The sequence below is a fragment of the Calliopsis andreniformis genome, chromosome 3 (assembly GCF_051401765.1).
Source record: "Calliopsis andreniformis isolate RMS-2024a chromosome 3, iyCalAndr_principal, whole genome shotgun sequence".
Classification (NCBI taxonomy): Eukaryota; Metazoa; Arthropoda; class Insecta; order Hymenoptera; family Andrenidae; genus Calliopsis; species Calliopsis andreniformis.
In genome coordinates, this window is record NC_135064.1 from 19,324,800 (window position 1) to 19,343,315 (window position 18,516).

The 18,516-nt window shown below is 37.0% G+C and overlaps 2 protein-coding genes across 5 annotated transcripts in view; both read right to left on the reverse strand.

Annotated features, from left to right (window-relative positions):
• Positions 1–125: 125 nt before the first annotated feature.
• Ho (heme oxygenase) lies at positions 126–1,891 on the reverse strand. Of its 2 annotated transcripts, XM_076374924.1 has the most exons (4): positions 1,637–1,891; positions 1,282–1,480; positions 743–1,095; positions 126–309 (listed from the first exon to the last, which is right to left on the reverse strand). In XM_076374924.1, exons 1-4 carry the CDS (start codon positions 1,737–1,739, stop codon positions 278–280), a joined length of 687 nt encoding a protein of 228 aa, XP_076231039.1. In that variant the 5' UTR covers positions 1,740–1,891; the 3' UTR covers positions 126–277. The 2 variants fall into 2 exon arrangements, with proteins under 2 accessions (XP_076231039.1, XP_076231038.1); XM_076374923.1 differs by lacking the exon at positions 126–309 and having other exon boundaries at positions 337–1,095.
• Positions 1,892–7,606: 5,715 nt separating this feature from the next.
• Positions 7,607–18,516, reverse strand: part of LOC143177503 (dual specificity calcium/calmodulin-dependent 3',5'-cyclic nucleotide phosphodiesterase 1) — an 80,798-nt gene continuing 69,888 nt past the window's right edge. For 2 of the 3 annotated variants that reach the window (XM_076375436.1, XM_076375437.1), the window contains 7 exons: positions 15,168–15,417; positions 13,174–13,431; positions 10,265–10,434; positions 9,304–9,549; positions 8,340–8,566; positions 8,168–8,263; positions 7,607–7,768 (listed from right to left, as the gene is read on the reverse strand). In XM_076375436.1, the coding sequence (XP_076231551.1) occupies positions 7,674–7,768; positions 8,168–8,263; positions 8,340–8,566; positions 9,304–9,549; positions 10,265–10,434; positions 13,174–13,431; positions 15,168–15,417 (1,342 nt within the window). In that variant the 3' untranslated portion in view covers positions 7,607–7,673. Of the gene's footprint in view, positions 7,808–8,167; positions 8,264–8,339; positions 8,567–9,303; positions 9,550–10,264; positions 10,435–13,173; positions 13,432–15,167; positions 15,418–18,516 lie in introns of all 3 variants that reach the window. The other variant, XM_076375435.1, reaches the window with a different exon arrangement.

The window sequence follows — 18,516 nt, forward strand, 5'->3', positions numbered from 1 at the left end:
AAAAGTAAAGTTATACTCAATAAACACATGCTCAGAACAATATGAACTTTGTACGATATTTATATGAAATTACGAACAATTGCGTATAAAAATTTACAATTGAATGTAATTTTAAATATTTGCGATCTCAGAACAATTTCTTATTAAACTGTATTTCGTTTTCATTTGATCTTATCATGTACAATAATATAATGATAAGATAAATACATTACTAATTCGTAATGTTTCCTGAATATTTAATGCTTCTTTCTTCTTTTGTTTGTATATCAATAATAACTTAATAAATAATGCGAATGAAGCGATCTATTGCTATAACAATTAAAAGTCCAATTAGTAATATAAATTATGTACCATACAAATGTACTCATGCTTAGAGTACTAACATCTTGAACAATAAAAACATTCAATGTATATTCCGATTATACGGTGACAATGCATTTGCTTATTTTATACGTAGTTTGAAATTGATAAAATTGTTTTTTTGTTTAAATATACGCATACGTATTTATATTATGGATCAAGTAACATATTTGTCACAGCTTGGTAAAAAATATTGTATGGATTTGTTTGAAAGAAGGAATATCCTTTCAAAATAGAACAGTACAATCGACAAAAGTGTGTACTAACATTTGTAGAAAATAAATATTAGAATACAGTTCCTACTTGAAGAAAAGAAAAACAGCAAAAATAACTGACACAAGAGCTATACTAAAACACAGTACTTTCTTAAAAATTACTCTACCTGTACCATGTACACTTTTAATAATTTCATTATTTAATGCAAACACTATCCTGCTTTCTTCTATCAATTTATTTTTTGTATCTTCATCCAATGTTTCTGCAATTCTGTTCATCGTATCACGTATAGTTTTTTTGAGTTCAAAAATACTGTTATTCTCGAAGGTTGTAATATTACTACCATGTGTCTGAATTTCTTTAAATGGGAAAATCTTTTGCATAAGTTGTCTTTTTTTCCTTAAAATGATTCCTCCACTAAGAAGACCCATATACAGATGATAAATGTATGCCATCAATAACATAGGATCTGTATCTTCTATTTCCCTCAAGTGCATCAGATATTTAACAACACTTTCCCTGGAGTTTAAAACAATATTTTTGAATGTTATACTAATGATCTTAAACCGTAATTGAATTATCAAATATATCCTTTAAATATTAGAATATAAATAAGAAAATCATGTAACATTAGTAAAAATAATGCACACATAAAAATATACTAGTGGATAACATGTATGTACAAACATTACATAAAAACTATACCTAGGACTATAGTGTTTCATCCATCCTTTCCCTAAATAAAAGTCAAGATCACGTTCAAAAGCTTTTGTACGCTCCAGTCTATCAAGTGGAAACAATCCTATTTTGGTATTTTTCAGTCTAACCATGGCACCCTCCAAGTATCGAAAGATTTCATAAAACACCAAAAGACCATCAGCCCACACAGAATCATCAAAGAATCCTGTTTAAAGTTAATAACACTTGGCAATATAAAGAAATGTAAGCCTAAGATTCACACAGTTACTGTCTCATGGAGAAATCTTACAAGGAATGGTAACATCACAAACAGAACATGGAACAAAGTAACAAATTTAACTTATATCTTGTTAAATCTTACCAAACGCTAATTTTGCATTTACTAAAGTGTCACTGAGCGTATGAATTTCTTTCGTAGTCTTTCGCAATTTTTTACAAAAGGTATCCTCGTCATTCTTCCACATTTTGGTAAAACTGATCTATACGGTCGAATAAGTATCATAACATTAAAAAGACTTATGATGTTATCTCTTTGTTTAAATGTTCATACATTGAAGATGTTTTAACGTTTACAAATATTAGGTTGCGGAAGTGTCATTTCGTGTTCGATGCGAACCTACACTGATCAACACTAATGCGAGATCACATGCCAGGGAAGGTTCTATAGTTCAAATTTACCGATAGATGGCACTATATGTCTATTGGCACTGCCAAAACGCTGTAAACAAAATAAATAACACAGGAGAATATTAAGGATAGACTGGACAAGAAATGTTTTTTCCTGTCCCACATTTTTGGGGATCTAAAACCCCATTACCATTTTTTTTGTCACGCTCAATGTTAACGGTGGTGCATGAAATAAGAGTCCAGCGCTTTGAGTGGTAAGAATTAAAATCATAATAGCGAAATTATATACAGGGTATGCTGATAAGTTAATAAACAAATGACAAAGTTGATATAAAATTAAAATCTTTTATTTTTCTGTTTATTAAAACTCTCTGTTTAGCTCACGTTCCTGACACTCGTGCTCCTGCAAGGGCATTTATACTGTCTCGAGGAAGATGAGAAACCAGTTAGAGAAGTTCTTCAGTTAGAGTTTCGAAACTGATATAACGAACAATATTCTGCGAAAAATTGACGTTTTCCTCAAAATATTCATCCCAGCAACCATTTCTGGTACATGTTTTGTTAATAACAATCATATACAGTGACTTGTGCAAATTATTAACATTTACAATTGTTAGTTAACGAATGTGGAAGCTATTAACTTTTCATAAATTATTTTTCGTTATATTTGAATAATATAACAAAATCTAAACGTGTTGTATTTCATTATTAAAATTCGCAAAGGGTGAGGAAATAAGTAATAACAGTAACTAATTGAGTATTTTTTATTTCTCAGTAAATGTATGCAGAATACAATACTAATCATACACGAGGTGTATTTATATTTTATATTTATATTTATATTAATATTTTCTCCCATTTGTTTTACGTCTTTACTTAATTACATCACATCGATTGGACACGGTGCTGAAAGTTACTGATTATGTACACATCCTTCGCGGTAAATTGTGCTGGTAAACGAATCTTCCTGGACCAGGGAAACGAAACGAATGAAAACGTACAATCTCTCGACTTCGAATCTCATTTTAAAACACTTAAACGGACAAACGGGTCTCACGGTTAATTAATACTCCACGTAAGACGAATAAAAAGTCATGGGTTCTTTTTGCGCGAATGTAGGTGGTATATGTGTATACATATCTGTACGTGTAATGTGTGTTTGGTTTCCTTTAGTCACTTATCTTACGAGTTACGATTATTGGTCGAGTATTGTTGCCCGAAGCCTCTTTGCGGTGTAATGTCAATTCTCGCGACGTCTTGCGAGTACACTATCGAGCCATCGTGTCGCCTTTTGTAACACTATGTTCCTTCACTATAGGTACACTTAAGAGCGAAGCTTTATCGAGATGTCACGCATCGAGATCGTATTCCACAGTTTTTCACTCCTTCTTCTATTAAGATCTCGATCCGTGCACCGAATCTACAAGGAAAGGCCAGTGTTTGTCGAAAAAGAGTTCTCTAGACGATTAAGGTGAAAGTGAACGACGCGACCGAAGACGGGACAAATTTATAGTATCTTAGAGAATTTCAAGATGGACTCAGGTATGTGCACGCAAATAAGAATTTGGTAATTAAGCCTTGGAAGTAGTTAACTACTTGGCTACTTGGAAATAGTTAACTCTAGTAAACGTAGGATCAAAAATGAATTTAAATTTCCCTGGTCTCTAGTATTCAGTGAATTAAATTAAGTTTTTAGGTATATTCCAATCACAATTTTAAGTGTCATGGAATGTTTTAATTTTAAAATTGAGGCATATCTTAAGAAGCAGTAACAAATTTAAAAGAACCACAGGATCGACGACTCAAAGGACGCTAAAAAACGATAAAATATTTGTGAAAATGACTTCCATGCTGAGAACCTGAATTCCAAACTGCACAACTTCGTGCCTTTCAATCACAATACTCTTACCTGTAAATTTTTAACGAGTTACAATTAGCGTCTCAGCGCCTAGAAGCCGCGACACTCGTGCTCCGTCTTCGCTCGCTTCTTTATTATAGAAATGTTCTCTTAGTACGATCATGGTTCCAATGTACTGTTAATTCTATCACGCGTTTTGGCCCCTCGTCCGCTGCAGGAAGAAAAACGAATTCGTGCTCGGCACGTAACGCAAAACTTAGCCAAGCGTGTTCTGTCGCTGAAACGACGATGCAACACGATCGTGCAAAAGAATCGAAATCACGCGTAAGCGCGAGTTTGCCATGCTCCTCTTAAATAATCCGCATCGTGCACAGTCTTATTCGAGAATCATCCGAAGAAAATACGCGAACGCTCTTCTGGCAACTGATCCCGCCTACAACTCTTTATATACAGTCAACTTACTCGTACTTAAACAACGAACCGTCGAAAGTGGGACGCTGAATAGGTCTCCCTGGTATCGTGTTGCATTAAGAATTTATTTGTCTTAGCTTCTTCGATTTCGCTTTGTTCTGTGCATGCTTTATACTGTCACTCCTATTTGAATCTGTGGTCATATAGTCGCGATACTTTTAATCAAAATTGTGCAACAATTTAAAAAGGTTCTTTTGCTGGGAATATTGATTCACGAGATAATTGTTCGAGTATAATAAATAAAGAGCTCCACTGGTTTAGTGGTTCAGTAACAAATTTCATATTATCAAAGTGAATTAGCTTAACTGATTCTAATAACTTAGGCATTTAATTATATTTACTGTTGTCTATGGAAGTCGACTTATAGAATCACTTATAAAAACAATTTTCAGTGATTTGGCCTCATTTATATTTGTGCTACAATTATATTTCTATTGCCCTTATTTTTAAATATTGTGTACTGCCTCGAATCTTTAGAAGTACATTTTTTAATCATTTTTCGAGCCTCACAGGTCCCAGGGAGCGCCTTTCCCAGCGCCAATAAAGCGACGCGTACGAATTGAATTCGAAGGAGAGAAACGAAATAAATATAGGACGGATATGTTTAACCTCAGAGCTAGAAACATTATCTTACGCATCCCCTATGACGATATAACACTTCTTTATGGTGATGCGCGCGTCAAAGGCTTCAATACATCATCCCTGTCGCCCAAGCGAGTCGCTTGGCTAAGACCACGCGAGCATTCAGATTTTGAAGGATTTACGCGCCGTCGGTAGAAGTCCATCACGGAGAGACACAGTGCAGAGTCGTTTCGCCACCTTAGCTTAATGCATGACGTAGAACGCGCATAAACGCTCGATATGTTCGATATTATACCGTTCAGACTAGGTGTACAACACGCAATTGCCATTCGAGTTTACGTTGACGCATCATCGGCGACGTCCCTTCGTTCAGAGTTTACCGATACATCGATCCATCCTTCCTCGTGTCTGTGTATGCATCTATATATGTACATATACAAGAAACGTAGCACACGAGTAAACATTAGTGATATCTCTTTTACAATTAGGTTTACATACATTAAAGCTGCACCTTCACGTGTATACGAATACACATCTAACGTAAGTATGTACAGTGACTTTGCAACCCCATGGGATGAGTTAGCGTCCACGCAGCTGCTGGGCCCAATTTTTCATGGCTCGAGGCTCCTTTATTACAATTTCAAATTCTAGGTCATAAAATGCCGAGGAATATTATAATAGTGACATTATATTTTATTGTCGCCGAAGCGAGTGGAAATTCATTTAACTATTAAAAAAGTATCTCTGGTCGAGGCAGAAATTCAATTTTTGTCTTTTCAACGTTTCCACGGAAACTATGAATTTTTAAAATTTTACAAATTGAATAAAAGCAGCAGTGCACTCAGTTTTAAATTTCTATGAAAGCTTCTGAAAATGAGTTTCAACTCTCGCGTAGGGAAAATTGGGCCCGAAAGAAAGAGTGACTTTCCATCTCGGCGACAGATCGAAGAGTCGAGGAAGCAAGCGCCAAGCTTCTTGTTTCGCGGACATCCGCTTTAATCGCGCGAGCGCGTTGGTAATAGGGCTTTGGCGTTGCGCGAAGACTTTCAACTTCAACGTTTACAATGCTTTTCCAAAGTAAAATCTCCACTTTGTTCGTTAACATTGCATTTTCGACACTTGTGCGATAGTCAAGCGTATTTAATCGTTCCTGAAGGCATTGCGTAACATTCGATCGTTTATTACAGTTAAACGTTAAAAAATGGACCTCGTGCAAACAATTTGAGCGTACAAAACATACAATGCTTGCAAGCGAAAATTTTCATCATGAATGGAATCACTTGCAATTCGTTAAAAAAATTCAGGGTCTTTTTCCAAATGCACTTGCATTTTTATAATTTTCTCTATCTTCTAAAATAACAATATGTAAATTATACCTTTATAACTAAGCAATATAATAAAAAAAATTAAGCTACTAATTTAAAGTTGCTCAGATTAATAAACAATCCAAATTTTGTTTATTTAAATATAAAAAATTGTCGCACGCGAGCACATTTGAAAAAACCTCGAATTTCAAAATCGGAAGAACCATTGAAATCCTGCAAATGATCAGAAAAATAATTTCTCCTTTCACTCGATTTACTTGTCGAATTTGAAACGTACTCTTTTCTAAGATGAAAGTCTTCGTTCCTATGAGAAACGTATGCTCTTAATTACACACTAATTGTAAGAAAAAACAGGTACGGATAAAGACAGCGTTCCAATGACGGAACACTATGGAAATCTCGTCGACAATTAACATAGTGTCCTATCATTCGCTGGCGCTTCATCGCAAACGATCAGTTGTGCTCTAAGTACGTTTAATGATTTTCCTCTTTAATTTGTTGGAGGTGTGCTCGATTCTCTCTGCCTATCGCAGGTGGGTAACTTTAGGCTACAATTACGCTGGGAGCTCGACCAACTATTTCTACGATTTCACAATAATCTGAGTTCAAGCGGAGAACCTGTTGATATTCGACGAAGTGAGATGAGCCTAAAAACCAACACCTTAACTACGAGTATTTTTTTTATTTCCATATACTGTGGTCTTTAATTGCACGTATTCAATTTATCATACAAATATACTTCTCGTGCAATATTAATTTGTCAAATTTCTCTACATTTCGGCTGAAACTCACGTCTTACGCAAACTAATTTCGCGAGCTACGACTCTTGAAATATTAATAATCTGAGTGTTTCAATATTAATATCTCTGAAACGATAAATACATCGATTTAAAGTACCTTTTACAAAATTCTCCTAAAGCAACTGAAGTTATAAATCTCAAATAAGTTCCTCTAATCCTCAATCACGAAGGAATACCCTTTATCTTATCCAAGAAGTTACAACTCTAATGAGCGAAATTTGACTAATAACTTCGTCGAATTTTCTTACCCCAGTCGAGGCGTCAATTTCGATGCAAATTACAAATTAACATCCCGAATAGCGGAGCGTAAGAAAATCCAGTGTACTCTCTCTATGTACAATTCGCGAACGTTGTGCGATCCGATTAATCAAGCTGTTTCGATGGTGTCGCGTGGGCGGCCATGCAAAGGACTACGGCTAATTGCGAGAGACGTGTCATCGAGAGGATACATCGATAGGGCACGCGAAGGGACATCGATTCGGTCGATAACGAGATCAATGGAACGTCACGCGATAAAATAGAGTCGCGATAAAGAAATAGTACAAACGGTCGTGGTAGTGTTCTGGATCGTACTGGTGACCTTTCACGCTCGGCCAGGCGTCGAGCGCGATCACTGGTGTCGGGACGCGCGATGCGTTTACTCGTACCACTGAGCGAGCCCCGACGCGATCACGAGCCTCCTCGTAGCCTAAAATTACAGATGTTCTTCAGGAACAAGACGGCTCGCCGAATCTTTCATTCCTCCGGCGCTGGTTGCTGCGCCGTGTCACTGTCCTCGCGTTCCTCGTTCGCCTTCTGCTCTTGCTCCTTCTGCGCCCTCGCTTCGGCGTCTGTGAGGTAAGAAAAGCTTGCTATTTCTCCTATCCGATCTGGATTTCATGAGGTTTTGAAGATTGAAAGAATCAAGGGTTTATAACACTAGTATATACCAGTTTTTCTGGATATTTATACAAAATAATGTGTAAGGTATATAATATATAAGATATATTCCTTTAATTTTGTTTAATGGGTTCAAAGATCACTCACGAATAAGACAATACTGATTAAAAAATACTGAAGTTCACATATACAAAAAGCATATAGAATCTCCTTTAATGAGGTATCTATAAGTAATATCACAGTATCAGTGGTCCAACAAGTAAAAGAAGAAACAACACAAAATCCACACATAAGAAATTCTAAATCTGCGTGTTTCTCTAGATTTTTATAAAAAAATATTTTTCTAGTACCTCGAACGGCCTGCTCCTTCCAGATCTTCTTGTTCTCCCCGAGACAGGGAATCCAAGGCTTCCCAATCTTGAACCTCCTGGCTTCCGCGTTGGCGCCTGTGGAATGTTCATCGTTTAAGCACAGTCTCGAATCGAATACGCATTAAAGGGCGACGCAAATCGGCTCGCTCACCGTTGTTGGCCTCATCCACGCTCTCCTTGACATTCAGCGGAGCCAGCACGGTCTCTAGCATATCGCTGCACACCTGCATGCTGGGCTCGACGATAAACTCTATAAACCCTATTTGAGACTCAGCCACCAGGGTATTGTTACGATCGCACAACGGGGAAAACGGCAATCCGAGAGCTCTTTCTTTGTCTCCTTGTCGGAAGAACTCTTCTAGGAGCTGCATGGTCCATCTGGGAGGGAAATAACGTCATTCATTCACTTTAGAACCCCATTTCACGATGATCTGCGTTTGATGAAAAGACTATATTTTGTGTTGTAATCTGAGAATAATAATAAAGAAGAATAATACAGCGAGAAGAATTGCAATTTAATTCATTTATTTGGTGCAGTTGGATATTTAGTACGAAGTTATGAAGGTATGATTATCTAAGGGAATATTTTTCTTATTGAGGGAAACATCTGTGAGATGTCGATTGCAGAGGTGAGTCAGAATACTGGATGTTGAAATGGAGAGGTTTTCGTGATATTGAAAAAGATGATGGCAGAATGCAGGACGCTATTGAATATGTCCGGAGTGGGCTGTGATTGAAAATAGGAGCTTAATTACAAATCCTCTTTCTGGTAAGAAGTATTTCTTAAGATGTCTTATGAAGGGTGTCTTTAACAGCGTTTAAGAGCACTTAATTACATTTCTAAAGATATTTCTTCACGTTAAAGAATTTTATGAGCTGGAATGGGAGCGGAAGTACTCTGCTGGGACGGTCCCGTTCCAGGTCAGACATTCGAGAAGTAGAATTCCTGTGTGTGTAGCCAGACACTGGGGTTCGAGACCCTATTACTGTGCCTGAACCTGTTACAGTGCTTTACGTAGGTTTTGTATGGAAAACATAGTAGTAGCACTGTAATAGGTTCAGGCAGAGTAATAGGGTCTCATACCCTACCTATCTTTTATTTTACATTTCCTTACCTGTGATGTAGGTCCCATCGCTTGGCAGGATGCGAGATGTCGCAGCAGTGGAGGACAAGACTGACAGCCTTGCTTTTGTCGACGCTTGGTTCTGCCAGACTCAAGATGTTTTTCATGTTCTTCAGCTGTTGGAAGTGAAAGCTCATGTCGGTCGCCAGGACCATGTCGATCACTAGGGAACGGAACTCTCGGAACTCTTCCCTTGATAGATTTTGCAATATGTTGCACTCGTCCTCCCTCAATATCCTAAAGGAGGTAATACACCAATTATCGTTGATTATCCCTATTTTTATTATCTATAGAAAAAGGAAACTGTCGAACAAAGTAAGACAACTTTCATTAAATAAAACTACTCTTCATGTCGACATAATGTATTTAATAACTAATTTTCTCCTAGACTCATAAACAGTCTTCTGCTCCCTCTCAAAAATATACTTTTTTGAGCCGTGTCACTTTTGTATTCTACATATGTGATATCATTCACTCCACCAATAAGAAATAATTACGTAGTACTATGCAACTATTTTACATTCTTCACCTCAGCTGAAGCCAAAAACTTTCTACCTGTCGAGAACATCCAGAAGCTTCTCGAGTACAAAATTCCCAACGTTTCCAATTACCTACAACATTCTCTCCTAAAGCGTTGCAAAACTTCTCGAGTCTAACTCCCTCGTACAAGATTCCTTAGTCAGCTTACTTCTTATCGCCATGCTCACAGTTCCGCCCGCAAACTCTACACGAGCCATTGAAACGCCTTAAAGAGCGACCGAATGCGCCGACGAACAATTTGATCGATCATCGTTCGCAACAACGGGATTCAAGAAACGTCAGAGGCAGAGAAAACGTCATTCGCCATTAACGATGCTCAAATTGGAACGAACACGTCAGGTAATTGCAGGCCCACCTAGGTCGACCCACGTATGTACGCTTGATTTCGCGTGACCTTTCGATCTGTACCTACCGGAAGCTCGCGGAGATGTGATGATTTTCCAGAACGGCTCGATCGTTGTAGAGAAGCGCCGTATCGCTGCCGGACATTACATGGAAATTGTTTGTGGTCCCAGTGTGCTCGTAATCGTGAATAATCGCCGCCACCAGGGTAGCGAAGATCTCCAGGTCGGTCAGCCAATTCTGCAACAAATCGAGAGTAAATTATTTCGCGCCTGTAATTTACCAAGGAATTAACTATTTTGCCAAGAGATGGACGAAAATGGGTATTAAGGATTTTTTATGAGGCCTTTTATTATTTTAGACGGTTTTATGGAATTTGTGATACAGAAAGATATATAAATAGCTTCAGGATTCTAACTTTCACATTTTTAAATTTGTAAATATTCAATTATTCAAGTTTTCAAGCATTCAAGTATTCAAATATTTAAGTACTCAAATATTCAAACATTTAAATATACAAATATTCAAATATTCAAATATTCAAATTTTCAAATTTTCAAATATTCAAATATTCAAATATTCAAATATTCAAATATTCAAATACTCAAATATTCCAATGTCTATTCAAATTTTTAAATATTCATGGTTTAAAATATCCAAGTACATACTTTCAAATTTTCATATTTTTCAGGAGGCTAAGAAACCCAAAGCAATTTTAATTATTAATCTGCTTGTTCTCCTTGTGCAGATGGAATTCAGAGTACCCCCTGAAACCTCTCCATTGGTGATAAATTTTACGTTGTCGCTGCAACTGACAGCTCTCCAGCATGTGCTTAGAGACAGCGTACTAAACTTTCTTCGTAGAAATAAAATAAAATGAGAAAGTACACGTACTCAACATATCGTTGAGTATGTCTTGAGCTTTTCGAGCTTTAAACCTACGACCATTGTCCGTGATCATTGAATTTTAGAATTATTTGACCAGGCGAACTCTGTATCTACATTGTGTTAAACTTTGGATCTTTCGTAGTTCTCCTTCTGTTTCGTTATTAATATATCGCGTATTATCCACAAACAAGAATTGTTGCTACTTCTGGTCCCACGAATAGCTTCGAGCAGCGAGAAAACCGAAATTCGTTTCCAGCTTCTGGCCCCGATGGGATTCGTTCGCAAACTACTTGGATTGTTTGCGCGCGAAGCATAACTACTGTGTGCAAACTTTTAAACGGGAAACTTATGGACCGTGCCGTTTCTTTTTCTTCCTTTCTCTTTTCTCACTCTTTTTCTGTTTCTTTTTTTTCAACGAAACTGACGCTATTGAAGTGGAAGACTCTTGGATGAAACGTTTCTTGCTTGAGCACGGATTGAAGTTTGAACAGACTTCGCGGATATTGGGATAACGGGAGTTGCGGAAAGCTCAGATAACGATTTCGGGCATGAACGACCTTCATTGAAGCTTGTTTGCCTTTCTGTGCTTGAGGAGGTAAGAAATCTTTAACTGATAAAAGAACAGGATCAATATTTACAAAGATTTTCTTGGTGAACTAGTAAATTTGGGATGGTAGAGTGGAAGCTCGATTAAGTGACTTGACACGAGACTCAAACTTGAAGTGACCACCTGATGGAGAATTTTATTTTTGGTTGACTATTATTTAATTATAAATTAAGTCTCGATCGATGTAGCAATGCACTTGCTGTTGATACACTGAGTACATATAAGCCTCAAGAAAAGAAACTAAAAATAATTAAGACCTATTTAATGAAGATTCTATTGCGCTGATGCTCCCTTGAAAGCAGAATTTTCCTTAGTAGACGAGGGAGTTAAGTTAATTCATTAAAATTGAGTTCTACTTTCAAGGTTCTGCTTTTATATCCAGCAGCACTATTCAAATTAGAGCTTGCAAACCTTCTGGGCTCCTCCTCTTCGCAAACACATCTAATTAATTAGCTGAATATGATTTACATGAGCAAATAAGAAGATTTACTGTTTATGTAAATTTAATTGTACTGGTTTCATGACTTGGGACTAGCAACGACACTTTCCCTTGACACAGAGTAATTCGGTTGAATGAGAAGATCGGTGCGATCAATAAGAAGTAATAAAAAATTAAAAAATTCTTCACACTGCGAGTTGTCATTTAAGAAAGAAAGATAATACTCTGTTTTTTATTTTATTCAATTTTTCGTACGCTTGTATTCCGTTTTTTTTACAACTCGTGTAAAAATCCTGTGAACACGTTTCTCCTTGAAGAAAAAACTGTAAACACGTGTTCTAGTAGCCAACGAGTTTAGGCAGTAGAAAAAGTCAGTTCCCTGTACGCCCTGTGAGATAGAGCGAGACAGATTATCGTACTCTATCCTTCTCGATCGACTGCTCATCATTTAGACAGTCTCGAGTTTTGCTGGCTTTCACTTTTTTTTCTCATGCCGTCAGCGAATTTGAAAGTGGACCGTCGCTGGTTGCGGTTCTAAGAAATGCCTGAGGGTGAAATTACTAGATTTCGTAGTACGTATTCAGGAATCGAATGTATGTTGAATGAATGCACCGATATTTAGAGGGATAAATTTCGCAAAATATTGATAAAATATTTTACGTAACAAATATTTGAAAAAGGCTATTGAAAAATATTGTAAATTGAATTCTTTCATAGTGGATCCATCGCTTTTGATACACATCTCTTTCAAACAATTTTGTATATTGTTGTTATCAGGTTTATAGAAAAACCTTCTCCAATTCTTTAATGCAATATTCATTGATGTTATGTTCGTTTATCTTTTTAATCTCTCGTGTGTCCCTCGAAAGCTGATTTTCTTCTACTTTATAACTGCGTCATGGTATTTATATAACGTAATTTTTAACATTAATAATAGTAGCTCTTAACTTTGTTCTTCTTTGTTATACTCTCGATGAAATATGTATTATGGAAATGTATCGCTGGACCTAATATTTATATGTACTATTTCACATAAAAAACTCACCATCAGTCCTGTTTGACAAAGGATGTAGTGCATAGTCTGCGCGACGTCTGCTGCGTGAAGATTGTTGTGGTAAGGGTTCCGATGCCTGCAGTAACCCTCCTCGACCCTCCCCAAAAAGCACTCGAGCACTGCGGGGGGTACTTTAAATTTGTGGATCATGCCGTATCGATTGAGTAGATCGTAGCCAAGATACTTCACAGGAGCCCCCATCGCTGCTTCGCTTAACGAAAACACGTCGAAGGACCAGTCGTCCAGGGTCTTAAAGAAAAATGTAAATTTACGTTTCGTTGGAGTAAAATAGGGTGAAGTGACTCTGTGGAATTTGATCGTGAAAGTAATTTGCTTCTGTGAATGCTTGCTGGCTGAAGAACATGCATGACGAGGGATATTTTCTGCTTTCATGTTACGAAACTCTTTTGTATGGGTATTGTGGAACCTTTTGAAGTATTATTACAATTAAAAGTTGAATGTTATTTTTAATGAATACGTAACATTGTGGTCTGGGTGTTTAGGTGGCATGAATTTTCAATTTACAAACTTAGATGGATTTGTAAATGAAAATTGTGCCTATCTTAGAATTCTATGTCAATTTTTTATATAATGAAAAGAGTAAATATTCGAAAGAAATCGATATGGAGGTACCTACTAGGTAAAAGAGTATTAGCGTGAGAAATGTCTATTATCTATTCACTAGATGTTCTGCTGCGTGTCGTCGGTGTATTTTAAATTTTTTAGCACAAGCATATTGAAACGCTCAGTGTCACAGGACTCTCGAGTTATTAGAAAATAAAAAATTCAAATATAATTGAATTTCACATATCTCATACGATCTTTGTGATTCCAAGAAAGAAGTCATCCGACAAACACGGATAGTAAAAATGAAAATTTCAAGCGTGCTTTATCAATGGATCTCATATGCTTTCAATAAGATTTCACTACAAAATTCATAATAAATTAACTAAAATGATAACCAACACGAAACTACGCGTTTTTTACACACGCTACTCTCATTATCACCGATGAAATTGAAAACAATTTCTCTCTGTGTTTTCCCTATTCAACTTTAAATATTCATATGTGAAATAAATATTCAGAATAAGTATTGACTTAAAATTAAAACGAAAATTAAATATTCTCCATTTACAAGCATCCACATAGTTCTGTAGCTACACTACCGTGCATAAACGTGTGGACACTTTCACGTTATTGGAACTTCATAAAATACTTATACATTTTTATTCATACTAACTGTCATTCTCATCAGTATTTATAAATCTTATGTAATCATTTGAGATGAGGCTTGCAACTAAAACTATATCATAAAATTTTACTCAATGCATTTTACATATTGCAGTAATATGAAACTGTCCAAATACCACTATGCAAGATAGTGTATAATGTAAAACGATCTGTCATATTTTCCAAAAATTTGACTTGAGGTCTTCATCAAACTCTAGACCACAGAATTTATATTAGCAGAAAGAAAAAAGAGCATCAAAGAAATTTTTCGTTTAAAAATAAGGATTCAAGAAGACACAAGCTCATAAAACAGTATTGCAGTTGAAAACTAAACGTCAGTACCTCAAAAACAAAAGCCAGTGACCCAGGACATTTTACTTTATACATTATTTATAATACAGATTCCCCTGAGCAGTTCCCCAAACTTTAAAATAAACCAAACCTCAGGAAACAAGAAACAGCTTTCCTCGTCGACTTCAACTCTAATAAAAACCATCCAATAATACCAAGCCTCGAGTCAGCGCGTCGAACCCACCCCCAGACGTCCCACAAAAAGTCATTTTTTCCGAATCACCGTAAATACAGGAAACCCAGGCGATAAAGTTAGGTGGTACACCCAGCGCGCATTTCCTCCCCTCTCCATCAATCATGCACCTGTCTCGTCCGGCCCGACCCCCTCTGTCGGTGCCACCCCATTTCCCCGGGCGTCAGAAAAGTCCAAGTCAGCCTATCGGATGCACACGCGAGTCAGCTACCTTGAGCACTTTAACCACTTCCTGGGGGAACTGCATCAGCGCGGTGTTTGTGACCCGCCTGTAGATCCGATCGACGAAAATCCCCGCCCTGATGGCGTGCGCGACAGAGCGGAACTTCGGCTTCTCGTCTGCCTTCCGCCTGGTGGTCGCGAGCTGCCTGGTGAAGGTCGACGCCAGCCACTCGCGTACTTCCGGCGGCACCGCGTCCGGTTGCACCTCTGACAGTTCATCGTCCTCGTCGGCCAGCCGTCTAAGGAAAACGTTCGTCTCGTTATTCATCCGCGGTTAGACCCAAAAGGTAACGTGCGCGAAACGTTCGATCACGATGGAATACCTCTACCTTCGGTATGTTTTAGGGTACGCTCGACTTCCAACACTGATCGATTCGACCCCTTTCGCTTTTTCCGATTCTCGAGCAACGGGGGCTCGATTGGAGAACGCATACACGCACGCAGACAGACATACAGGCACACACAGATACGTGTCATGGGTCGTTGGAGGATTTATGGATTCTGTTTTAATTTTTCTTTTTTTTTATTTATTTTTTGTGTATATTAAATGAGTAGTGTGGGGGGGGGGGGGGGGGGGGAACGCTCCAGAGGGATTTTGTTTATTAATTCCGCGGTTTGTATTTTATTTGGGAGGCTTTGGATCGTGAGGGGATTGGTTTGAGGGGATGAGCTGGTGAATTATTTTGTTACTCTCTTTGGTGAGTGTTTGAGGAACTTCGGTGTGGGTTGTTGGTTGGGATGTTCTTGTTTGTTGTTTGAATAATTTGCTTGCTTCTGGTTGTTTTTGCGGTGACGTTGGTATTGCATGGTTCTGTTTTTTTTTTCTGCATTGTCGTGTGTCTGGTTTCTGTTATATTTTCTGTTTGCTTCGCGTGACGAGCTACAAGTGTTTGGGGAAAAGAAGGGATGCTATTCTCGATTTTTTCACAGTTTTAAGCTGCTTCATTTTGGGAAGAATTCTTGCAATAAAGTTGGTGAGGTACTTTTGAAAGCTTCTAGTGATACTATAATTTTATTAGGTAAGAGTTTAATAATTATGGAATTGAATAGATAGTTAGTAACGTGATTAAAATCGATAATACTGTTTAATCCCTAAGGGTGGAGAAACGTTTAATAATGAAGAGACGATGATGCGCGAAGCAATGCAAGCGAAGTGAAACATTGAATCTTAAACGAGTTACACTATGAAAATCTTTTTATAGTACGATAAAACATTTTTTGTATATGCCTGGATGTGGATTCCTATTGTCAATTAATCCAAATCGACGATCATGAGTTCACGCATCGATTACAGTAGGTATCTAACCTTTTAATATGAATTTCATCTCTGTGTCAAGTTTTCTTCAGTGTCAACAGTGTCGAAAAAAAACACAGGAATTGGATTACAATTTTTTACAAATATTATACACATCAATCTTTCATGTTTTTAATATCTCCACGTGCAAGGTATGTAGAATTAAAGGTACATAAAATTCCTCTAAAAACATGAAACGCTAAACTCAAAAAATTAGTTATTACCTGCTGAGAGTCTTCTTATATACTCAATATTTTTTAAATACAGTTAATTTTGAAGAACTTAAACATTTTTCTCCGAGTTTAGAAGAGTACAACTTTTGGCACTAAAAAACATATTTCTTTATTAGGACAAAATTACCTGGAACTTCAAAGGAGTTTGAACAACATTTAAAATTGTGAAAAAGTATTCAACGCCAAAGTTCGGCAACTTTGATCGTCCTGGGGAAACTTTTTCCTATTTCATAATGGGTTCGATAGAACGCTTGAACAGGGTATCGCAATTAACGCTTAAAAGAAATTAGGGGAGCAGAGGAAAGCACATCCGCTTGGGCTTTACGCTTCACGAAGTCGAGCAATCGATTATCGTGAAAAATTTCAATCCTCTCAGGAAAGCTGAAACACTTTTCGACTTCCTTCTCAAGCTTGGAACTTGACACGGCAGAAATACTCCTACCGCGATCGTACTTTCAAAATGCGCGATCCCATCAAGCGGCAGATAACGTGGTACTGGGCCGAAAAAAAGTAGTCTTCTTTGAATTCAGCGTCTCATTTTTTAGAGTGCCGATTTCAATTACTTTTACATCCGATCGATGGAAAAGTTTGCACTGATTAAATACTTGCTTGTAAAAGAGGAACAATGGGACGAGAATGGCATCATACTTGTTACTTTATCCATTATGGGAATTAGGTAAATTCTGCTGAGCGTTGATACACACTTTTTTAGTGTCACTTCTACAAGAATTATTGCTCATGTTGTTTGAGTATGATAGAATTAAGTTTCAATGGAATTTTTTAGTAAATATTCATTTAATAGGACTTTTTACAAATGAGGTGGGAACAACAAACACACATGCACACATGGTTTGTCACATATAGTTCGATGAATACCAACATTGCAATTTTGGGGAACATATTGTCAGAGTGTCGATGCACTAGGTTTTTTAAGTGTGTATTTACAAGAGGATTACTGTGACTGTGGAGGGATTTTGTTTGGTGAACGGTGTTTCATGCAGAATGTGGATGATCTGTGTATTTGAAGTTAATTGGAGGAGGCAACGCGAGATTATTGAACCGTTCATTGTGGATAATATTGCAGGTTTTATGTTTTACAGAGGCTACATTCATTTTTTTTTTATTTGGTGTTTTTTTTGCTTCACTTGATCATTGGAATGCTTGTTCTACTTTCAGAAAGTAATTAAAATTTATGAGTGCAATATTTCTGAAGGAATACACGTATACATATATTATAGTAGCTTTTAAGAGCAGTGAAGCAATAACTCTAAATTGTTGTGGCTTATTTATTTTAGAATCTACGTAGGAGAGCAAATATTTAAACTCGTAAAATTTTTTGAAGCTTATATAACGAAACACAGAAACTTTTCTCAAAACCAAACAAAATTGCAATCCATTTCATATACACATAAATTCCATTAAAAAACAAAACATAAGTATTCAGTACTTTTTTTCTTTTTCCTTATCTTTTTCTTTTGTAGCCAATAATTAGCATAAACAGTTGATACGATGTCAAACTATAATTAAAAATATGCAATTATGTAAAAGTACTCCCGCAATATTATCACCACTTTTTTTCGAAACTCAATCAAAACCTCTCACTATTCCACAAAACTCCAACCCTCCACTCTCGCATACAAAGGAACAAATATAAAATACCAAGCATCAACACCGACAAAGACAAAACCAAAGCCACAAAAAAAAGACACATTAAAAGGTCTCGTTTCCGAAAGACAGGATTTCAAGTGATTCTGGAATGTCGTTGAATAGTTTCCACGGTCCCCGTCAAAGCGAGCTCGTCAATGCTCGAA

Excerpts from the sequence above, each read along its gene's own strand:
- Ho (XM_076374923.1), bottom strand. The coding sequence starts at position 1,739 with ATGTGGAAGAATGACGAGGATACCTTTTGTAAAAAATTGCGAAAGACT. Across the intron at positions 1,481-1,636 it reads AAATGCAAAATTAGCGTTTG|GATTCTTTGATGATTCTGTG; the intron begins GTAAGATTTAAC and ends AACTTTAAACAG. Across the intron at positions 1,096-1,281 it reads ATGAAACACTATAGTCCTAG|GGAAAGTGTTGTTAAATATC; the intron begins GTATAGTTTTTA and ends TTTAAACTCCAG.